The sequence below is a fragment of the Theileria annulata genome, chromosome 1, assembly GCF_000003225.4.
Source record: "Theileria annulata chromosome 1, complete sequence, *** SEQUENCING IN PROGRESS ***".
Taxonomy (NCBI): domain Eukaryota; phylum Apicomplexa; class Aconoidasida; order Piroplasmida; family Theileriidae; genus Theileria; species Theileria annulata.
In genome coordinates this window covers 2428148-2450340 of record NC_011129.2, presented here as the reverse complement: position 1 = coordinate 2450340, position 22193 = coordinate 2428148, and the positions used below count along the sequence as shown (strand labels likewise).

At 33.9% G+C, this 22193-nt stretch overlaps 13 protein-coding genes across 13 annotated transcripts, besides 3 other annotated features; 9 read left to right on the top strand and 4 right to left on the bottom strand.

Moving 5' to 3' along the window:
• Nucleotides 1–117: 117 nt before the first annotated feature.
• On the top strand, nucleotides 118–1708 carry TA19880 (uncharacterized protein; the record flags this gene model as incomplete). The annotated part of the gene is made up of 7 exons (XM_949552.1): nucleotides 118–320; nucleotides 350–451; nucleotides 494–581; nucleotides 617–718; nucleotides 748–950; nucleotides 984–1221; nucleotides 1250–1708. 7 exons carry the CDS (start codon nucleotides 118–120, stop codon nucleotides 1706–1708), a joined length of 1395 nt encoding a protein of 464 aa, XP_954645.1.
• A 50-nt stretch (nucleotides 1709–1758) lies between these two features.
• Nucleotides 1759–2246, bottom strand: TA19885 (Nifu-like protein, putative; the record flags this gene model as incomplete). The annotated part of the gene is made up of 2 exons (XM_949551.1): nucleotides 1759–1890; nucleotides 1926–2246. The coding sequence occupies 2 exons, from the start codon at nucleotides 2244–2246 to the stop codon at nucleotides 1759–1761; spliced, it is 453 nt and encodes a 150-aa protein (XP_954644.1).
• Nucleotides 2196–2246: a sequence feature (Signal peptide predicted for TA19885 by SignalP 2.0 HMM (Signal peptide probability 0.971, signal anchor probability 0.000) with cleavage site probability 0.863 between residues 17 and 18).
• Nucleotides 2247–2460: 214 nt separating this feature from the next.
• On the top strand, nucleotides 2461–4081 carry TA19890 (uncharacterized protein; the record flags this gene model as incomplete). The annotated part of the gene is made up of 7 exons (XM_949550.1): nucleotides 2461–2662; nucleotides 2704–2857; nucleotides 2891–3045; nucleotides 3082–3161; nucleotides 3192–3494; nucleotides 3530–3827; nucleotides 3909–4081. 7 exons carry the CDS (start codon nucleotides 2461–2463, stop codon nucleotides 4079–4081), a joined length of 1365 nt encoding a protein of 454 aa, XP_954643.1.
• Nucleotides 4082–4168: 87 nt separating this feature from the next.
• Nucleotides 4169–5394, top strand: TA19895 (protein phosphatase 2c, putative; the record flags this gene model as incomplete). Its single annotated transcript, XM_949549.1, has 6 exons — nucleotides 4169–4301; nucleotides 4331–4457; nucleotides 4490–4815; nucleotides 4878–5010; nucleotides 5060–5213; nucleotides 5248–5394. 6 exons carry the CDS (start codon nucleotides 4169–4171, stop codon nucleotides 5392–5394), a joined length of 1020 nt encoding a protein of 339 aa, XP_954642.1.
• A 119-nt stretch (nucleotides 5395–5513) lies between these two features.
• Nucleotides 5514–7742, bottom strand: TA19900 (ABC1 family protein, putative; the record flags this gene model as incomplete). The annotated part of the gene is made up of 13 exons (XM_949548.1): nucleotides 5514–5684; nucleotides 5715–5773; nucleotides 5831–5933; nucleotides 5964–6028; nucleotides 6098–6167; nucleotides 6199–6309; nucleotides 6350–6664; nucleotides 6700–6786; nucleotides 6818–6942; nucleotides 6974–7058; nucleotides 7089–7147; nucleotides 7224–7286; nucleotides 7319–7742. The coding sequence occupies 13 exons, from the start codon at nucleotides 7740–7742 to the stop codon at nucleotides 5514–5516; spliced, it is 1737 nt and encodes a 578-aa protein (XP_954641.1).
• A 162-nt stretch (nucleotides 7743–7904) lies between these two features.
• Nucleotides 7905–7958: a sequence feature (Signal peptide predicted for TA19905 by SignalP 2.0 HMM (Signal peptide probability 0.998, signal anchor probability 0.000) with cleavage site probability 0.664 between residues 18 and 19).
• On the top strand, nucleotides 7905–8242 carry TA19905 (50s ribosomal protein l33, putative; the record flags this gene model as incomplete). The annotated part of the gene is made up of 2 exons (XM_949547.1): nucleotides 7905–8010; nucleotides 8046–8242. The coding sequence occupies 2 exons, from the start codon at nucleotides 7905–7907 to the stop codon at nucleotides 8240–8242; spliced, it is 303 nt and encodes a 100-aa protein (XP_954640.1).
• A 188-nt stretch (nucleotides 8243–8430) lies between these two features.
• TA19910 (acyl-coa-binding protein, putative) lies at nucleotides 8431–8700 on the top strand (the record flags this gene model as incomplete). The annotated part of the gene is made up of 1 exon (XM_949546.1): nucleotides 8431–8700. The coding sequence occupies one exon, from the start codon at nucleotides 8431–8433 to the stop codon at nucleotides 8698–8700; it is 270 nt and encodes an 89-aa protein (XP_954639.1).
• Nucleotides 8701–8843: 143 nt separating this feature from the next.
• Nucleotides 8844–9313, top strand: TA19915 (uncharacterized protein; the record flags this gene model as incomplete). The annotated part of the gene is given in 3 exon segments (XM_949545.1): nucleotides 8844–8857; nucleotides 8872–8963; nucleotides 9057–9313. 3 exon segments carry the CDS (start codon nucleotides 8844–8846, stop codon nucleotides 9311–9313), a joined length of 363 nt encoding a protein of 120 aa, XP_954638.1.
• Nucleotides 9314–10047: 734 nt separating this feature from the next.
• TA19920 (uncharacterized protein) lies at nucleotides 10048–12540 on the top strand (the record flags this gene model as incomplete). The annotated part of the gene is made up of 1 exon (XM_949544.1): nucleotides 10048–12540. The coding sequence occupies one exon, from the start codon at nucleotides 10048–10050 to the stop codon at nucleotides 12538–12540; it is 2493 nt and encodes an 830-aa protein (XP_954637.1).
• Nucleotides 12541–14349: 1809 nt separating this feature from the next.
• TA19925 (Jumonji family zinc finger protein, putative) lies at nucleotides 14350–16974 on the top strand (the record flags this gene model as incomplete). The annotated part of the gene is made up of 12 exons (XM_949543.1): nucleotides 14350–14595; nucleotides 14639–14753; nucleotides 14792–14916; nucleotides 14963–15113; nucleotides 15143–15328; nucleotides 15359–15662; nucleotides 15732–15866; nucleotides 15933–16000; nucleotides 16031–16144; nucleotides 16207–16344; nucleotides 16373–16527; nucleotides 16582–16974. The coding sequence occupies 12 exons, from the start codon at nucleotides 14350–14352 to the stop codon at nucleotides 16972–16974; spliced, it is 2130 nt and encodes a 709-aa protein (XP_954636.1).
• Nucleotides 16975–17175: 201 nt separating this feature from the next.
• Nucleotides 17176–17407, bottom strand: TA19930 (uncharacterized protein; the record flags this gene model as incomplete). The annotated part of the gene is made up of 2 exons (XM_949542.1): nucleotides 17176–17359; nucleotides 17391–17407. The coding sequence occupies 2 exons, from the start codon at nucleotides 17405–17407 to the stop codon at nucleotides 17176–17178; spliced, it is 201 nt and encodes a 66-aa protein (XP_954635.1).
• Nucleotides 17330–17407: a sequence feature (Signal peptide predicted for TA19930 by SignalP 2.0 HMM (Signal peptide probability 0.897, signal anchor probability 0.000) with cleavage site probability 0.536 between residues 26 and 27).
• Nucleotides 17408–18666: 1259 nt separating this feature from the next.
• TA19935 (importin beta-1 subunit, putative) lies at nucleotides 18667–21440 on the top strand (the record flags this gene model as incomplete). The annotated part of the gene is made up of 3 exons (XM_949541.1): nucleotides 18667–20167; nucleotides 20250–21201; nucleotides 21272–21440. 3 exons carry the CDS (start codon nucleotides 18667–18669, stop codon nucleotides 21438–21440), a joined length of 2622 nt encoding a protein of 873 aa, XP_954634.1.
• A 56-nt stretch (nucleotides 21441–21496) lies between these two features.
• TA19940 (orotate phosphoribosyltransferase, putative) lies at nucleotides 21497–22188 on the bottom strand (the record flags this gene model as incomplete). Its single annotated transcript, XM_949540.1, has 3 exons — nucleotides 21497–21591; nucleotides 21628–21904; nucleotides 21943–22188. The coding sequence occupies 3 exons, from the start codon at nucleotides 22186–22188 to the stop codon at nucleotides 21497–21499; spliced, it is 618 nt and encodes a 205-aa protein (XP_954633.1).
• Nucleotides 22189–22193: the final 5 nt, after the last annotated feature.

Below are 22193 nucleotides of genomic sequence, written 5' to 3'. Positions count from 1 at the left end.
AAATTTAATGAAAATAAATATACATTGGGGAATTAGTGAACATTGTAATTCCCACTTCAAGCAAATCATTTTTAATCATTTGTACACTAACACATTAAAAAATGTTTGGAATAGAAAATGATTAGTTTGAGGCCTCATTTGAGATCTTTACAATCTCATGTGAGCAGTGGTCAGATTCCAACTCGTGAGTATCTGGAATCTTTTGAGCCGAAAAGTCTTCGCCGTTTAAAAGTTTTTGATCAAACTCCCCCTGAAGATATTCGTAAGACATTTTTTGAAAAATTAACATCTCATTATTCCAATCCTCGCTCTATTTTAAGGTATTTATTCACTTCTAATGTGTAATTAGGTTATATCGCAAATATATATCAGTTGATGATTATCCGTGTTATTCTTGGCTAGTACGTTGTTTCTGTCAACTTGGGAACTCGTTTTCCTTTAATTCTTTCTGGTATATTTTTATTTTTATTTGAAATTGAAATTTTATTTTTAGGTCGCCCAGAGATAGGCAGGCTTTAGTTAGTCTTCCCTTGTTTAGGTATTTGGTTTTTGATCTCATTGAACGTAAACATTATATACATGTAAGGTTTATTTTGTTTTATATTACTAACCCTAGCCGCGTCATGTCCCCCGGATGATATTTGCTTTATCTGCTTTGGAGTATCGCTCCTGGCCCTTACTTACACAGCTTCTGGAGTTGGTCCAGAAACACCTTAAGGTAGTTTATCTATTACACAATTTCCCTAGGATTGGCGAATATCTACCATGGCTATAATGGTCGGTTGTTTGGTTAACCTAGGTTTGGATAACATTCCTCAGAATTCAAACGTCTTAACTAATGTTACATCGCTGTTGTTAAATGAGATAGAGAGTCGTGATCCCAGTGACTCATCACCTTTTGACTGGGCTATACTGGCATACTCTTTAGTTCTAACTAACAGATATGAATGGTATGAAAAGGTTTATATAATTTGAGATGTTAGGCCTAACCATGAAAATGCATCACTTCCCATCTTCTTGAGTCGTGCTTGTAATGGATTAAACTTGGAGAATCTACCTCTGAGCGGATGGACTCAGTATTATTTATACATTTCACTGTACTGTACTGATGTAGAGAAGCCAAGGAACGAAATTGAAATAAAGGAGTCAGTTCCACCTGAAATACAACAATCACTCCACACAAGATGGCTCAACGAGATACTTATACACTCACAACCTCAGGTTAGATTTATAATCACAAGAATTTCAGGGGTCTGAGATGTTACAAAAAGATGTTGACACTGTTCTAGAGGGGCTGGGAAACACTGAAGGTCTGATAAATTGTTCAGTTGGAAGAGGTGATGACGAACAACACTGTCTATTCACGGGACATTTATTTCCAAATAGGAAGCTGTGCTTTGAATACAATTACCTTATGCCAATGCCGGACGGTACTCCGGTTGAAAGCGGACTTGTGAGTTTTAGAAGAAGACTTTTCAACAAATTTGGGTACAACACAGCAGTCATCCATAGGCACCAGTGGGAAAACCTAACAATTTTGGAAAAGGAGGAGCAACTTCTTCAGATTTTATCAAGGTTTCCAATCATTGAGTCAAGCCTGTATGAAAGCAAGCCCGAACCAAAGACTTTTGAGGGGTCTAATTACAAATATTTGAAGCATCTAAGGCCCAAAATTACCACCTGGCCACCCGATAAGATCACTCTATAAACTACTTGGCTATTCCATTTACAGCTACTATATACCTATTTTGTAAAAAATTAATTTTCTTGAACAACTTTTACAGTTATTGGATTCTCATTTGGCGATTTGATAAATTTAACTAGGTTACTTTCTATAAGTTCCTTCAGGGTTGTAGACCTATAAGGGCATCCTACACACGATCCAGTGAACTGAAAAATAAATTGATAAATCTATTCAAACTAACTTTAACATAAATTTCATTGTCAACTATTTTACATAAATTAATTCCTCCTCCATCTGAAGATAACTGAGGCCGAATCAGGTCAAAAACGTCCTCAACGTTTTTTGTGTTCAGGTCCATTAACCATCCTTCTTCATCATATTCGGTTTGTTCAATATCTTTAGGCTTGTATTCTGAGGAATCTTTAGGTTCTGAGTTCAAGTTGAATCCCTTTCCCCTGATTTTATGTATTGTGTAAGATAATTTATGGGCAGATTTTAGCCTCCATGGTAGGGAATATTTACCTCCTAATATTATAAAAACAAACAAAATTAAATTATACATTAATTACATTCATGAGGGTTTTGTGAGTAATAAATTAAAACTATAAATTGTGGATTTTCATAACATATATCTTCTAAGCCACATTAGAATATTATTTAGTAAATATATATTTCATTGTATGGAAAAAACTATGATGCCTTTATAACTAAGAATCTTTTTGAGATTCTAACTATTTTTATTTTATTTAACCATATTTAGTGTGAATATTAACTTTATGGCATTTATTGCATTATTTCCTACATATAATAGGATTTTGCACACTAGACTGTCTAAAAATGCTGTAAATAATTCATTTTGCCTTATTCAGGCAAGATTCTCTAAAATTCTAAGGTGGATTCCTGACACACCTCATGCCCATTCAATGAATAAACTAACACATTTCGATGATTTGATAAACTACTGTTTGGATAATAGAGGTATCTTTTATTAATTTCCACCAAAATCAAAATTTTTATAGATACCCTTGGCAAAAGGGATATAATAGCTTCCCTTTCTTATATGAGAACTCTTAAAAATTTTAACTTGTCGTCCAAAAATTTTGTGAAATATAATGATTATATCATGGAAAACTTGTCAAAATTTGATACAAATATACATTTATTGGTCCACAGGTAGATTTATAATTAATTTATGATTTATTTCAGATACTCAATTCTCGGTTATAGTCCAGCTCTTATATCAATTTATGATAACGAATTGAAAAATAAAATTGGAAACCTTGACAATAAGTCCTTGTGCCTAATTTCGTGGAGTTATGCAAAAAACAACGTTTTTATTGAGGACTTATTTGACAGTATCGGTAAGTGGAACAAATATTTGATAATTTATTTTTTAGCAACTATAGTTTTAAACCGCAACTCTAAACTGAACCTGACTGATATATCACTACTTTTGTGGACCTTTGCGAAAATTAACGTAACTTCATTTCTATAAATTATTCTTCAGAGAAAAGCACCAGAAGAAGTTTTAAAGCTAAAAAACGAATTTATCAGTATAATAAAATCAATTGAGAATACGCTAAATAATAAATCATCAGATGAGAATACCCAAGAGTACTTAGATAAAGAGGGTTTGGTGGTACTAATTCATCAAATTATAGGTTCATTCTACACAAATGTGGTTCATGATATTTGTATGGCAGCTAAATCCCTTTCAATCTTGCTTCCTGGTGATTTGTCCACAATTTCACAAGTTTTCAAAATTTTATTCAATATAACATCTGCCAGTAAACTAAGCATAACATCTCAGGTATCAATTGTGATTTTGTGAATTAAATATTTTAGGGAATAACTAGTTTATGGGAGGCCTTGGAACATTCAAATCTTAAGGATGAACATATAATAGAAAAGTTATGTGAAGCATCTAGATACTTGAGGTTGGACCATTCATTCAACTCTAACATGTTGAACTCAATTGTGACTTCCATATATAAATTAAGGATTAAAGACCCCAGAATCATCTACCAAATAGTCCACTGGCTTGAAAAAAGAGGTGTTCAGATGCACGCCAGTCAAATGTATAATATCATATGTCTTTTGGACCAAATGTGCATATACCACGATAAAGCTTGGAAACAGCTAGGTATTATCATTTTCAAATAACCTGGAGTTTAGGAGTAGTTGTTCAAAAAAAGGCCATAGATTTGGAATTATACCAAATAAGAAATTTATACAACATTTTTAAACGAAATGGTTTCGACTCTCTTAATTACGCTTATATCTTCCACACATTTCCATTATAATCTATATTTAGGAAAGGGAAATGATCGCATATATGGCATACTCGATCATTTCATGATATGTAAACAGGATATTGAACAATTTGGATTTGTTTAAATTCATGGGGGATTCCATAATATTTTCTCATTTCATATCAACCAGAAATATAATTATATTTATTATGTAAATTAGGTTTTAATATTTATGTCTAAATTGTTTTTAAAGGCTCTCGGCCTTTCTGATAAAACCTTATCGCAATCAGTGTTAAATCTGTTACAAAATGTCAATACCGCTACCATAGAATTAGGTATTTCTTCTATTCACTATTTATTAATTTGTATGATGATTAATGTATAATTTCTGTAGATGACGGGTTTGTTTTAGTCGACCACTATGGAGATAAAGGAGTTCGGAAAACGATGGAAGATGAGTGCATAGTTTGTGGTTCTTTGAGGTCAAAATTCCCAGAAGTGCCTGAAGAATACGATTTCGGGTATATTTTATCTATCATTTATTTATGTTCAGAATTTGTGGCTTATTCGATGGTCACGGTGGTAGGAAAACTGTCGTTTTCGTTAAGGAAAATCTTCTAAGTGAGATTGCATCTCAGTTGGTTTCACATTCTAACATGAAGAAGGATTCTGGTAGTGAAGAGGAATTTGAAATTATCTTTAAAAAGTCGGTCAACGATGCTTGCCGTCGTTTAGATTCTAGGATTGCTAATGAGGTTCAAGGTTGTACTGATGGTTGCACCGCTCTTGTTTTATTTTTTGCAAAGAAAACAGTTTATATTTTAAATTTGGGTGATTCTGCTTCATACCTTTGCAAAAAAGTTGATAGCATCCTTCACTGTAAGTCACTTTTACATGATTTTAGAGTATATTTATATTTTCATAATGTTATATTTTATTAGCAATACCCCTAAATGACATTCACAAACCATGGTCTCAACGTGAGAAGGCTAGAATTCAGCACTACCAGGGCACTATCGAGGGTGGTAGGGTAAACGGACTTCTTGAAGTTACTCGCTCCTTTGGAGACTTACAGTACGTTTCCCTAGTTATATACCTAATACCCTGAATTCATTATTTCTAGGCTTAAAAAATATGGAGTTTTATGTGTTGGGACTTTCCGTAAGGTGGATCTTGATTTCTCCAAGGACGAGCTCATTATACTCGCTTGTGACGGGTTTTGGGGTCTCTTTGACCCTATCGACGCTTGCAGGAAGACTCTTGACATGATTGTGAAGGTATTTTTATTCTTTTTTAGCAAACAAAATTTAGGAGGAGATGAGGGCTTCTATAACTCCTCACTTGCCATTTCCACAACTCAAGAAAGTCTGTAAGGATCTTGTGGATGTTGCCATAAACGTCAGGAGGTCTCAGGATAACGTGACTGTTATGGTTCTCAGATTTAAAAAAAAGAATTAATTTTTATTCCAATACTACATGTTATTCATTGTGCTACTGATAAATACATCTATGTATATACAATGTAATATACATATTATATTAACTTTGTTATATATACATGTTTAAGGTTAGGTTTTCTATAAATTTGTCATTTCCATTACCTCTCCAAACACCTTCTTGGAGTTAAACTTTGCTGAGATTATTTTACATATTAGAAAGGCGCCTGCCAACTTGCGATGTAGTGAGTATATTTCTGGTGCCGGCGGCTTTTTCCTGTGATTGAAAATGATGTTGGACCTTTCGATGCACTAAATGATCGTAAATTAAATAAAAGTTACCGTGGAAAAGGTTTTACTATTCTTAAAATCATACTCAACGTCATGTTTGAAAGGATCAGCTACGGAAACGTTTATCATGTTATGGAATGGTCAAATAATTCTTAGTTGGTAAATACCTGAGGCTCGAACTGAATCCAGATGTGCATTAATAACCATCTGGGTTTCTTGAGGGTGGAGAAACCCAACTTCAACTGAGAGTCTTAAAATTTCATCAAGGTCCTAATCACATTAACTTGGTATTAAAAATACATCTCTCAGTGTCGCGAGCACCAGTTCGAGGTAAGGTTTAACAAACTTCCTGTGATAAATTCTGCCTACAAAATTATTTATTTACTCTTAAAATATTAAAAAAAATAAAATATATTTTTATGTAGAAAACTAACATGAACCAAAATCCACAAGTCCTATTAGATCTGTTTCCTCGTTGTACAGATAATTGCTTGGGTTAGGATCCTGAGAAATAAATTTAGGTTTTAGTACATACTGTGTTCATTAGTTCGAAGACGAAAATTTCTGATAATGCCAACTTTAAGATTCTCCTTCCTACTGAATTTCGGGTCTCCTGACTCAGGGCAGTCAAATCTTCTAGTGGTTTCTAAAAATTAATTAAATAAAAACCAAATATCATTTTATACCCCGTGAACGTATTCAGTTGTAATTACTTTTTTGGTTGTCAGTTCTCTAATAACCTTTGGTACGTAGAACCCTTCAAGGTTCAGTTTTCTGAATATTTCATAAAATTTCGCCTCGTTCAAGTAGTCACATTCTGCTATTACTTCTTTTTTCAACTCTCTGGAGTACTCTCTTATAAAGAAACTATCTGGAACTAGTTTTGTATATGTGCAGATCCAGACTAGGTTTTCAATATCACTATCGATAGAATCTAGGATCCCTGGGAACTGAACTTTCACAGCCACTTCCTTTCCATCCTTTAACTTTGCTTTATGGGCCTTAATATCAATTATAAACTTAGTGTTCAGCTTACTTGGCCCAACGATGCGCTTGCCATGGGCTGGTAGTCAAATTCTGAAAAGTTATCCATCCAATTTTCTCCAAATTCTCTCGACAGGATCTAATTTTAATTATTAGCAAAAATATATTACCTTGTCAACTTGTGATTTTGTCATTATATCTGCTTCATGTCGTGAACTTATCAGGGCTTGTCTGAACTTTTCCGGCAAGATATCAGATTGCAGGCTTAATAATTGTCCGAATTTTAGTGCAGTTCCTAATAATACATTAAACAAAGTCGTTGTTACCTCTCATTTTACACAAACATTCAACTACAAGTTTTATAACATTATCGTTTGAAAGGGAGTTAGTTAATACGTCTACGTATTCACCCTAATGGCATTTGTTTTTTAAATCAATTACCCTCATGTACCTTCTTATTGCATCTTTTGTGGTCGCTGATGCTACGTTAAATATCAATCCTATCACATTTTGTTTACCAATTCTAGTAAATAAAGGTTAAATAATTATCTGGCTAAAATTGTCTATTTTATGTACCTGCAAGTGTTGCAGCTCTGCTAAAGCGGTCAGTTGGGAGAGTATTTTCTTTCATTTTCCTGACTAATCCCCAATTTTTCAAATAATAAAATTACCTGCTCTTGTGCTATTAAAACATTTTTGATCATAATTTATTTTACCAAAATTATATTTCGTTGTGGAATAATTCGATTTCGACTGTCGATTTGGAGAGCTTTTATTTGTGCTTCGTGTTTTGTCCAAACTGGCCAACTTACTCTCCACGTCGTAATTGGAGGCATCCATGTCCTCTGAGGTTGTGGACTTATAATCATCTTTTAAATTATCTGTGGGAGTACTAGGCTTTAAAAGTGTTGTAACTAGTTGAGGAATTGAGTTCAAATAAAAGGGAAGGATTGTATTTAAGTAAACTGGGAGTGAATTTAAATCATCAAGTGGTCTGGAATTAACATAATGGTCGAATTTTCTATCCAAATAGTTCAAATTATGTTTTCTATACAAGCTCAGTTGAGATATTAGTTTATTTCTAGATGAGGCCATTGTATATTAGATATAATTTAATTTTCAAATCCCCATTAGTGAGAATTTTGTGTATTTCCACTGAATTTTATTTTGTTGTTTTAATTCCCTAAAATTTTAAATTTAATTAATATTCTATTTGTATAAGATATTTTTAATTAATATCTTTATCATGATTATCTTATGAATTTTGTATTCACACTTTTACTAATTCTTGCCATAAACCTATGTAAAACTTGGATTCTTCACAACCCATTAATTTTAAACAGCTATTATTTCAACTCCAGAGGTAAATAAAGTTTAATTTTTAATTTTTTTACTAAGGTGTCGGACAATTGTTTAGCAAAAAGAAGGTTGGCCGGGTGTTGGTAACTCTCGAATGTAGTATATCACGCAAACTTGGTGTTCCTCCTTCTAGATATTACACAACTAAGAATAAAGTCAATACACCTCAGAGGCTTGAATTAATGAAGTACAACAAATACTTAAGGAAGCACACACTTCACAAAGAAATACGTTAATTTCAACTAATTTTTACCCTTTATTAATATTTGTTTGTTTTTATCAATTTTCGTTAATTTTAATTTATATTTATTTTTTCATTCTTTATTATTTTATGTACACTATGCCACATCTTAATTATTATGTTAAACTTACCTGATTTAATTTATAATACATTTATTAATTATTAGAAGTAGGATTATTAAAAATGTGTGATGAATCCTTTGATTCGGCTGTTAAGTATGTCGCTGAAACAACTACTATGAAGGCAACTGACGAACAAAAGCTCTTGTTTTACAAATACTTTAAACAGGCCACCGTTGGAGATTGTAACACATCAAAGCCTGGATTTATGGATTTTAAGGGCAAAGCTAAATGGGAAAGCTGGAATTCCGCAAAGGGCATGAGTAAGGAGGAAGCAAAAAGGTCATATGTGGAATTATTGACTAAACTAGAACCAAACTGGAAATCATCATAATTAAATTAAAATATTCAAATACTAATTTACCTATATATTTACTTGTAAACATTTATTTTAAAGTTCTTTTAAAATGTTATATTACTACTTACACATTTATACATATTATATTGTAACTTTAAAAACATATTAAATTTGAATTTATGTTAACTAACAAGTGTGAATAATTAGTCTAGAATTAACAGAGGTCGTCTTGTCTATTTATGTACATAGGTGTGGAATTAATGACGGTGGGACAAAATATACTATAAAATTATATCTATGTAATTATAATCTTTTTTACAATTTTTTCTAAAATATAATTTTAAAAATGAGTGAAAATGATGAAAGATCGTATCTAGGTTGGGTACGATGAGTCTGCACCTTCGCGACATGTTGTCAAGATTCCAAGTTTAAACATGAAAATTCCTTTAAAATACCTTTAAAATTACATACAAAAAACAGATATAACTCTATGAAATTAATTCTATTTTATTTCTCCCAAAACCTTCCTATTAAGCGCGATCTCAATATTATGCCTATGCCTTTCAACTGTACTTATTTTGCATTCACTAAAATAATTGAAAATCATTCTATTTTTATTTGTTTTATTAAGTTATTTCCCTTCTTTTAATTAAATATTTGTAAATTTGCTCATTTTCTGTTGATGCTTTTTTAGTTAGTCATTTTATTTTCTAAAAAAGAAAAGTACTCATTTTATTATTCGAATAGACTAGATAATTCTGAAACAGTATTTAACATTTTTTAAAAAAATTCAAAAATTATTTCAAATCTGAGGTTATTTTGTACTGGTTTAATTGTGTATTGATTTGAAAATTTTGAAATAAAATCGTTCAATATTTTTGCATAATATAGAAATACTAAAACTATTTGAATTTTGTATCATATTTTGTTTAAATACTGAACTTTTATAAAAAATTAATACGCTATTGTGTTTCTGTTGGTTACTTAAAAATTTTCATTTCATCGATATTTACCCAGGATAATCCTTCTAATCAAAAGAAATAGATTAATTATCATCATTGTTTTCTGTTTTTAATAATTTTTTAATTTTTTTTGTGTAATGAATAAAATTATTTGTACGGTTGTTGGAATATATAGTGTTTATTCATGAATAAGTGTTTTATAAATTATTAAATAATCTCGATAATATTTTGATTTTATACCAAGTGTTATTAATATTTGTTAAAAATGTGCAAATCTTATATTATTTCTTTAGTCTAATATAATAAGGCCTGAATTGTCTGTCGAGCGTAATTGTACATTTTCTAATTCATGTATTAGACAAAAAGAGTTGTAATATAAAAGATAACACTTTTCCTAAAATTTTAGCTTTTGTTGTTTAAAATGAATAATGATACATCAGTAGACTACTCAAGCGGGCATAAAAATCCCGAAAACTCAGTAGATAACAGCTCACATTCTCTTAAAGAGAATACTAACGTAAATGATGTAGATACTCTCTTGAGTTGTATAAACTTATGGCAGAAGGAGAATAAAGAAAATTCAAAGCTCCAGAAGCTGGATACTTTCAAGAACATCTCAACAAATCCGTACAATTCTACGGACGCTTTGTTGAAACAAGATATTAATAAAATAAATGGAACCATTAATGAGGGGTTTATGAATTTACTTGCCTTAAAACCTGATGTAGAAGAAGGGAAGATGACGCATGAAGAGTTGTATAAACATTCAACCGGTATACAAAACAACTCAATAGTAAATCTTGAAAATAAAAATATTATTTCAAATTTAAATTATCCAATTGACTATTATTATGATAAAATGGAACTCTCGAGGCATAATGGCAAGGACAACGCCAGTACCAATGCAAATTCAAGTGATGGGACAATGGGGAATGGACAATCGGAGTTTACATCGAGATCCATAACTAAAACAATGGGTTCAAATAACCTAAAACCGGAAGGAAATGGTGAATTGAGTAGCTTTAATCAAAATAAAAGGGTTGCTGATACAGATAATGTTGACGACAACCAGAAACATGTAGATTATAACCGTGAAAATACTAATAGTAATCCAAACTATGTAAATTATAAGTCGACAAATTATGAAAACAATAATTTGCAAGACCAACAAAATGTAGATGTCAACTATATCGAGGAATTTAAAGGAATGGTCGGAAACTTGATTAATGGTGAAAACTACCAAGCCTCCAATCAAATGATCAATGCATCAAACAGAAATTTTCAACACGATAACATATTAACAAGTGATAACGTTATGATTGATAGGGATTTTGATGATGAATTTGAGAATGAAGTGAATCCAATACTGTCAATGTGTAACAGACAAGATGCCATAATAACGGAAAGGGATATACTTGGATATGGTAAAAGTGATTCCAATTTAGAGTTGCTAAGCACTGCCTCAAACGAAAACAAAACTCCTCAAAATAACATGGACATGATTAAAGATGTAAGCGTAAACTGCCAAATCGATCAGATATTAAACACGAAGGAGGAGGTAGAGCCTGAGAAAATCAGAGGAGTGTGCTTCTGTAAGAGTGATAATAGCTGGACCGCCTGGTGGACTGAGAAGGGCAAGAGTAGGAAAAAGGCATTTAAGCTTAGTCTCTATGGTTACGAAGAGGCCAGGAAAAAGGCAATTGAGCACAGATTGTATATTGAGGAAATATTACCTGAGCTCAAGGAGAAAAAAGTGAAATCCGCCAAAAGGAAACAACCCACCACGAGCACGGCCACTACCTCAATTAATTCAATGGCGACAGCCAACGTAACACCAAGGACTGATAAGGAGGAAGCGACTGCAAAAGAAGATGGTATTTTCAGAGGTACAAGATATAGGTCGAAGGAGAAGAATGATGAAACTGGAGTGTACTTCAAGGAGAACATCTGGTATGCCACATGGATTGATCCGTTTGGAATGAAAAACATCAACTCTTTCCCTGTGACCAAGGACCTCCCTTTCCTTGCAGCCAGGAATAAGGCTGTCAACGCCTACAATATGAACAGTTTTGTTACCAACGCTAAAAAAAGTATCCAAAATAACTACCTACAAGTCAACCCCAACCACCAAAATTTCATAACCCCCAACAACCACTTCAATAACTCTGATAGGACCAATGATCCTACCCTAAACACTATGACCAATAGCGCTGATAGAGCGAATAAATACAGTAATATAAATAACAACTTGATTTACGAAATGTCCAAAAGGAGAAAGTTAAACATGGAAGGCCCTTTGGGCTCAAAAATCGATGGCTATGAATATTTCAAGAACCTGGAGAAGAAAATTGATGATGAAATTGAAAGGAACAGATTAAGAGCCATGCAATATTCTGGCATGGAAAGGGAGCCTATACCCTCAACTCAAACGAGTCAGAACCCTCAAATATTCCTACAGAACGTTCAGGAATATAGATCACAGGACCCAGAGAATGTACAACAGAACGAGGGAGGAAATAATAGAACTGAGACCAAGCTCAACTCACACCACTGTAAAATCAAGTTAGAAAGGTCAATACTTGATGAAATCGAAAAGGCTATTAAAAAATCACTAACTCAGAGCTCAAATCAGCAGTCCGAAAGCAGGACTGTTATTGCCAATGAAACTGAGTCAGGTGAGAATATAATAGAGAATGTTAATGAAGAGGTTCAGTCTTCAGCAACTCACCAGGAACCTGGGGAAGAGATTCTTACAAATGAGGATGGGAAACCAGACAAATTGTTTGAAAATGTAAACGCGCTTTGTATTTCACACGCCGGCTTGGATAAACAATTTTCAGTTAGTATTATTCCAACTTACATTCAGGGACCACACCAAACACAACTTCTAACGTTTGTCATTTTAAGTTCATAACTATAATTTATTACCTTTAGTACTCTACATATTACCTAATATACACTTCCTTCTCAAAACAGAACATAGTTTAATTTTACACTGGATAAAGTTGAAGTTTGTCTCAACATATATGTTCTAACTAGATTCATAGAGTAGCATAGGCATAGAAAATATTTTAATAAAATAAATATTCATAGATTAGGAAATGATTATTAAGTGAGAGCGTGGATTAGGACTATGATATTAAGGAAAAAACTTAGGAAGAAAGGATAAAATCATGTCAAACGGGTAGTAATTAAGTAAAGTATAGGGTGATATAAATACTAAAAAAAGTCTAAATTTTAACTAGGTAGAGCTAGAAAAGGTTATTAACTCATTTTAAAACAGAACCATGTGATAAGTGTGCTAAAAATAAGCCGATTTGGCCTTCTATTACAGCCGATAGAATCTCCATCTGGAACAGGTGTGTGTGGATGGGGTGAAAGAGGAATAAGGTCGTTTAAAAACGACAACAGAATGAGAAAATTATTAAATAACAGGAGAAATACCTCTAAAATAAAATTCCTTTAACTCAAAACTGAATAATAAAACCTATAAAAAGGAAATACTATATTCTTTGGATCCGACACTTTGAAAACAAATTCTAATTAATGAATCAGACCCTATGATTCTGGTTCAACCCCAAGATTCCACTTTATACCTGTTAACGCTTTCTAATCAGAAGAATATAGTTAAATATTTCTTTTTAGTCTCCTGATTTGGCATACTTTTACTATATCTGAAGAGTTTAATTTTAAATTGAATGCATTAGAAATTTTCAATCCCACAGTAATAGTGATATCTAAATTTAAAATAGAAACATAATTTCTCTGTTTTAGACAATATTTTCGTGATTCCGTGCGATAATTTTTGTATGGCTGAGACCAAGCAGTAAGATTTGTAACTCATCCGTTAAGGTTAAACATCTTACTAATATGGTACATAAATTACATGATGATAGCTAGAATAGATAAAAATTACTATAATCTCCAGATTATAAGGGTAATTTTCAATTTTGAGACAAATGTGTCAATGGTAAAGAACAATGTTCATGCAAGAAATTTTCAGATCAATTGCAAATACATATGGTCTTTTGTAGTTAGAAAATAAAAGAACATGGCACTTAAGTAGTAAGAATAAATTGAAGAAATACTAATTGTGACATTGTATGTGTTATTTTTCCATTGAATGCAAGTTTATAAGATTTTTATGAATGAACTGTTATAGGACTGGGGGTCATTCAAAAATCAAATTAAGGCAAGATCTATTAGTTAAATCAGAGAAGTTTCTAGGCTAACCAAAATATTCAATGCAAATTGTAGTCAAAGAACAATAACAAATAAAGATCCACCATTTCTTACATCCACACATTGTGATCTCATCATTATCATGACGATTCATTTATTTTAATTCTAGATAATTTGAGAGGTCGACGGTTTTAAAATTTCCAAAATATTTGAATTATGTTTCATTTATTCATTTTAATATTTTCAGTAGTTAAACCATGATATTTCATTTTATTTTCAAAAACATTGTAATAAAGGTTTACCGATGTTTTCTAAGTAGTTTTTGTCCCTTTGTTATCTAAGTCTATCTTTAGATAGGCCAAATATCCTGATTTCACTGTACTATTAACACTTTATATAGACACGTTATTACAATAACGTTTAATTTTTGGTTTCATTTATATTTTTAATAAAAATTTTAATCGAAAGCCTTGGATTTCTTACACACCATTAATTTTTTATAATTTTAAAGTATAAATCGTAAGTTTCATCGAGAACCGAAATGGCTCTGACCCAGAAGCCAAAATCGCCCTTGCTGCGATCAAGTCTTGATAACATTTCAATTTCGCAAGGATCTTTGCTATCTTTTCCTCCAGAAACAAACAAAACCCTGGATTCCAACCTAATATACACTACATCTGGAAGTAGGCGCAGCCTAAGGAAAATTAAGAAACCGAACTTTTTTAAAATAACACATGACCATCGACCAGATCCAGAGCTTCAGGCAGCATTGAAAAGAAGTAAAATAGTAAGTTTAAAACCAAAACACATTTAGCCTATAACTTATTTAGGACACTTCCAATCAGGACATTGACTATTCTTCCATTACCCCCGTCCCAGTTGTGTATGCCACGAAGGAAGAATTTTCAAATCCCATCAAACTCTGGAATAAATATACCAGTTTAGGTAAATAAAATTCATTAATTTAACTTTTCGTTGCTTAGGAGAGGAATTTGGAGCCATTAAGGTAATCCCGCCTGAAGACTACACCACCAGAATGCCCATCGACCTCGACAATTTTCGCTTCAAAGTCCGACAACAACGCATACAATTGCTTTCTAACGGAACGGTATTATTTATCTCATATAAATTAAAGTTATATGACAAATGTGTAGGGGTTTTCACACCCTTCTGAGCTTTGGAACTGTGAGAAGATGGTAAAGTACGACAATTTTCTCAAGAATCAGATCATGGGCTCCGACGATCCGTCTCTCGAATCTGTGGAGAAGGAATACTGGACAATGGTCAGAAACGCAGATCCAAGAGGTAAAAGAAGATTGGATACATGTGTGTAGTCACATCTTTCTATGGAGCGGACCTCAACGTCTTTTCTCCCAATTCTAATGTGAAAGATAATTTATTAATGAAGTGTGAGACGAAAGATCCCTGGAATCTCTGCAATTTACCAAAGTGTGATGGGTCACTGCTCAAGTACATCAACAACGTCGTACCAGGCGTGAATAGCCCCTGGCTCTATATAGGTAGGGTACTCCTGAAAACAAATTTTTAAGGCATGATTTTCACCTCGTTCTGCTGGCACACAGAAGATAATTACTTCGGTTCCGTGAATTTCCATCACAGTGGTGCTCCAAAGGTATGGTACCTCGTGCCTCCCAAAAAAGCGCCCAAAATGGAGTCCATTTTAAAAAACTACTCTTCACTTGAGGGAGAAGAATTCGCTTTGTATGGCCTGAGGGTTCAAATCCCGCCAGACGTTCTTATTTCCAACGGAGTCACGCTTTACAGATTAGTTCAGAAAGTAAACGAGTTTGTAATGGTTTGGCCCAGAACTTTTCATTGCGGGTTTAATGCAGGGTATTGAAATACTCAGTTGAATGCCAATATAGCTATATACCCATTTCATCTGGTTAATCCTTACTGTAGATTTAACTGCAATGAAGCATGTAACATAGCACCAGGAAATTGGATCAAGATGGGATACAAGTCACTAGTAAACTACAAATATGCTAGGAAGACTTGTATACCTTTCTTTAGAATCATACTATCATCAATTCCTAAGTACCTTTAGTATACCTCTAACACTATTTCCCTTATCCATAAATACCTAAGTTAATCCTTAATTAGTGTAATGGAACTTGATGCTACGCATATAAAGAGTATAGTCGAATGTTTGAGTCTTCTAATATCTGAAGGTATTTTGTACTTTATTAGCGCTTTTTCAGAATTCCAACTAAGGTCGAGGATATCGTACCCGAAGTATCAAATGTTTTTCGATCCTGAAGTTGTTAGAAATCTAAAAGATTTAAACAATTATCTTTCATATATTGATCGAACAGGTTCTATATTCATTCTTTTGTTTACCAATCATATATTTATACATCTTTTAATAATGGATCAGATTTTGACTTGGAGATGTTTATAGAATCAATGTATAAATCCTATACTAACAATAACTACAAATTCCTTTTATCGTGTAAAGAAATGGCAAGCTTTTGTATTAAAGATTGTGATTTGTGTGACACTCCGACCTTTGGAAGTTAGTTTTTTGCTTTTATTGCTTTTAGGTGCTGTTCTCTGTAATCATATTAACACCATCGTTTGTATATCTTGTTTAAACTACCACGAATGTGATTGTAAAACGAGAGTTGTACTTTATAGATACCCTTTATACACTCTGTACAATATAATATTAATTCTAAAAAGGGTCTACTTTTCTATGGTTGGTTTATTCATTTCCCACAAATTAGATATGCTCAACATAACAATTTCTTAGACTGGCCTTAATTTGAAGCTAGATCCTGAGTACAACACACCTAAAGAAGAATTGCTGATCAAGCTCGACTCTAGTTCTTCCTTTAGCTTTAATAATTTCCAAGAATCTAATCACTCGGACGTTCCCGCTGATGAGAACCTCAAGTACAAATGTAACAAGATCGGCCTCATTAGGCAGAACTTCGAGGACATAACCCAAGTTTGCAGGAAGCTGACAAATGCCAGAATGAAGGGCAGGAAGAAGAAACTGGATAAAATTGTCATAATCAATGGTGATTCTTTCGAAGATTCCCAAGCTCCAGTTCCACCTGATCCCCTTGAGTACGTGACCAAGTTGAGCCTAAAGTATACTATTCTGGCCCTTGAGGAGGATACCAGTGAAAGTCAAGTTTAAACAATTGAAAATTTATGTATCATTTGAGGAAAGTTCATTTATCAAGTAAAAATTAAAAAGAAATTAGTTAAAGGGTTAGAACGGATTTCCAAATGGGAAGGTGGTCGCTAAATTAATATTTAATCGCTGTATATTTTATCTGCTTACTATCATTATATTTCCTTGCTCTTCCCATCCTGTTGGTGTGTTTGTCTTGTTTATTCACTGAAAATTTTTATCAGAATGGAACCTACATCTATTGAACGGGTACACCAAGTCATCGTTTCCGCTAGTTACGAACTTAAATTCTCTGGAAAGAGTGCGATAGTTGTGAAAGCAGTTAGAAGCGAAGATTGCTGGAAGTTGTGGGACGTCCAGAAGTAAGGTTAGGTTGGCAAATGAAAGCCTATAAAAATTTATAGAATTCTATAAAATACCCTGGCGCTGTAGACATTTAAAAAATAATAATTCATAAATATATATGTTAAAATTGTAAGGTAGAGATGAGTGTGGGTGATTACTGTTTTTAAAATTATCCAATATGATGAAGAAAAGTAAATCATGGGGGTTCATAGTTGATTTATACAGTTGTATGTATATACACATTAAAACATATTAAACTTCAAACTCCATAAAAAATATTTATTGATTTAAAAATAATATTAATCTAAAATATAATTTAAGCGTTGTTATTTATGATAATTTACAACGATCTAAATTTATAATGATCCAATTCTATATTCATTTTGTTTTGAAATTCTAAGATGATTTAAGTATTTGATGTTAATGCGATTTCTATATGTTATATCAAAGAATAATTAGTGGAATCAGATTTATTTGACTAATATTTTTTATTGAGTGTGTATATCACCAACACTATATTGGTTAAAATGATGATAAAATCTGAGTATTTGATAATATCTGAGTATTGCTGTTGAAGTGGACTAGAAGCAACCATGATCTAAAATGAAATTAGTTGATTCACTGGGAAAATCAAATCGATCAAATGTGTAAAGAATTCAATGTGCTCTTATATATTTCAAACATTGGGTTAAGAATGATAAAATTAGATAATTTTTCCTTTTTTGGAGATCGATATTATGTTTAGTTTCTAGTAATCTATAGTAGAATCTTTGGAATCCCCCACAGATAAATATACACTAATTTTGATGATATTTGATACATTTTGTTGTATTTTATATTAATTTTTAAAATAAAACCTCGTTAAATTTTGCAATATACCCAAATAACTGTGTATTTTACCCTGATACCTGCCATTTTGTAACAATACCTCTACAATCTGTTATTTTACCCTGATCCAACTCTAAAAAATATTTTGTGACATTTAAACTAAAAAATATATTTCCTAAGAATAAAGCTAACTGGTTTTTAAATTTGAATCAATATGCTTCATTTATAGTCTAACCATATTGAACATTTTATAAAAAAGTTCTCACTTAATCAACCTCTGTATATGATATTGTATATCATATCGTGTTTCCTGCAATTTTTCATTCCCACTTTTCCAACTAAGCGAATTTTATCTTAGCATATGCCAGGAAATAACCGGGCATATGCTAAGGTAATAATATTGTTATCCTTCCATATATCACTTTCCTGAACTAGGTTATATTTCGATAATCGCACAAGTACCAATTTCATCAAATGTAAAACAAATTCGATCAAATATAGACAGTAATAGATAGCATAAAGATGGATCCGTCATTTATCAAAGTTCTAGAGAGTAGCTTGGATCCAAGCTCCAAATACTTCATAGAAGCTCAACAGAAACTCCAAATGGCTAAGGAGTCGAACCTGCCGGAATTCATAAAAGCTTTATCAGAAGTTATTGCTAACCATGAAGCCGGATCGGGAGCAAGGCACCTGGCAGGAATACTGCTCAAGAACTGTTTTGAGTTCAAAACCGAAGAGGAAAAGATGAATTTCTACAAAAATACAAGCGCAGATGTCCTGTACTACCTGAAAATACGTATGATCAATGTAATGAAAACAGGTAAGGAGTCACAGGCAGTGTTAGCGGCCTGTACAGTCGTGGCAAGAATAGCCCAAATCGAACTCAGTAACAAGTCCTGGCCGGAATTCTTCGACATCATACTGGCGATGGTGGATTCTAACCAATTCAACCAGACGAGGAGCTCACTTATATGCCTCAGTTATCTAATTGAGGATCTATCGAACATTTACGAGAACCAGAACGTAAACTTGTTGAGTGAGGTTGAAGTTAATAGGCTTCTAACATCAGTAATCAAGGGCGTTTATATAGAAGACCCGCAGTCTTGCAGAATGGCGTTGAGATCACTCCAAAACCTGCTGTTTTTCATAGGCAATAATATGGAAGTGGACGCAGAACGCGATGTTATAGTGGAGGCAATTTGTAGGAGGTGCTCTGATACCAATGACATTGAGATCAGAACCGCAGCATTCGACTGTTTGGTTCAGCTAGTCTCGGAATACTATTCACGGCTAATTCCGTCGCTGCCAGTAATTGTTCCGTTCCTCTGGCAGGCTATAGACTCAAAAATTGAACAAATTGCAATACCAGCGTTTGAGTTCTGGAACACCATTTGCGAAATTGAGATGCAGAACTCCCTAAACTCCAATGATGGGAACTGCTCAACAGTAAGAACTGACTCGACTAATCAAAGTAATAACAGTCCAATAGAAGGTGGTATAATAAAGCAGGTAATCCCGTATCTTTTGCCCAAGATACTGTTTACAATGACCTTGCACAAGTTTGAGGACATGGACGTCGACACGTGGACACTGCCAATGGCGGCTGGGATATGCCTTTCACTATGCTCGCAGACAGTGAAGAACGATATTGTTCACTCAGTGCTGGAGTTCGTGAAGGAAAATTTTAAAAGCGCAGAGTGGAATAGGAGAGAGGCAGCAGTTCTGGCCTATGGCTATATAATGGAGGGCCCGGATAGTGAAACTCTGAGAATTCTAGTATCTGAGTCATTTGACAATCTCTGCGATGTGTTGGTGGATTCATCAATAGCAGTCAGAGACACAGCAGCCTGGACAATAGGTAGAATAGCAACATTCCATTGCGAAGTTGTTCTGAATCACTTGGGATCGCCGGATGTTCCCAACTCAAATTTATCAAAGATAGTCAGAGCACTGTTCGATGTCCCTAGAGTCGCTGTCAATGTCTGTTATTTTATTAACGAACTAGCAGAACACATAAATGGTATTTTAACAGCTACATAGCTATATATAATTATTTTGTTCCAATATTAATTAGTTAGAATATAACCCTAAATAATTTTTAGACTATAACAAAGGTCCGACGAACTTGTTGGATTGCATGTTCGCAACACTCTGTGAAATGCTCGTAAACAGGAGCACCATGAATGACACCTTGGAACGTAATTTATACGTCTCAATATATAGCAGTTTGTGTGCGCTTATTGCAGGAGTCTCAAACAACTGCATGAGTGAGCTTGTGGCCCTGCTTGATCATTTTGTAGTATTGGTGTCCCAAATGACATCAGCGGATTCCAGCTACGAACAGAGACTTAAAACTCAGTCAGTCTTCGGAGCAATTCAGGTGCTAGTGTCGAGGGTAGGATATGTCAAGAACCTTAACCAGCTCATGAGTAGTATATTTGAATTTTTAGCAGTTGACCTGGACGAGGACGCACTATTGACGCTAAGCGCACTGGTAAATGTCATTGAATTTGCACAGATCCTTCCCTTCATTCCCAAGATCGTGGACGCTGTTTTAACAGGACTTCAGTCAGAAGTTGGAATATGTAAGATTAGCATAGGTCTGACAAGCGACGTGAGCAGGTGCATGGAATCACCCTTTTCCACATACCTCGAAAGATTCATGACCATTTTGATTAAGATTTTACAAGATGTAAACGGAGACAAGACTCTAAAGCCGCTGATCATCGTCGCAATTGGAGATATCGCAATGGCAGTGGGAGGAGCATTCTCCAGTTACGTTCAGAATACCATGACATTGTTGCTCCAAGCAGCCACAACTACCTATGAAATGGGTCCCGTTGATAACGAGGACTGGATTTACTTTGTGAATCAGCTCCAAGAGGCATCCCTTCAGTGCTTTACAGGTATTGTATATGGTCTTAAGGAAGGCGGAGCCCTTCATTTGTTACGTCCATATGTCAGCTCACTACTCCAATTTGCACAGCAGGTTGTTGAAACCCCAGACCCTTTTTTCGATACCAACTTATATAAACTTGCTGTCTCACTCATCGGGTATTTTCCAACTCCAATTTATATATATATATATTCCCACATATCTAAATATATCCTAATTCACATTTAGTGACCTATCTTCATCATTTGGAAGTGACCTGTCCCGTCACTTGGTGGACTCAAATTTGATAAGGGGAATCGAAAATAGACTTAAGCAACTTGAACTTGCCCAGGACCCAGGTATCAAGGACTGCAGAGATCGAGTGTGCTGGCTCCACTCCACGCTTGTTATTAAGTGATTCACGCCATACTTAATCTTGTAAACTTAAACATATATTGTACAATTTACATGAAATTACTTAGTATAGTACATTTGAGGCTCCAAGAGCTCATCTAGTTTCATGACCTCGAGGAACTTGACGCCCATGCCATCTAGTTTCTTGGCAAATTCTAAATAAAATTTTTATAATGATGGACTAGACTTACCGCCATAGTTAGGCTCTCGGTTAAGCAAAATTAGAACACAAACAACCTTGGCAGGGGTGGTTTTAAGCAAAGAAAGACTCTCGGAAACTGAAGTGCCCATGGTCAAGATGTCGTCCACGACAACTAGTCTGGAGTTTTCTTCGAAAACTTTAGGGGAACCGACGAAAAGTTTACCCTCGCCGTGGTCCTTAACCTCTTTCCTGTGATACCCAAAGTACACCTTCTTGCCGGTTAATTTATAGTACTTTAAACATAATGTTGAAACCAGTGGGATGGCCTGCAATAAAGATAAATTTAGCTAAAATGGTTGTAAACCTTGTATGGGCATCCGTGAAAGGCGTCGAATTCCACCTTGGATTCCACCAACTTTGCGATCATCAAATCTGTCATCAAGTCGAAAGATTCGCAGTCTGTGAGGACTCCTGAATTGAAGAATACGTTAGATTTGAGTCCGGATCTAAGAACAAAGTCTCCATATTTATAAGCTCCAAGTTTATGGCACAGTTCAATAAACCTGTTCTTGTTCTCTGGAACCTTTAGAAGAAGGGATTCCGAATCCATTTCCA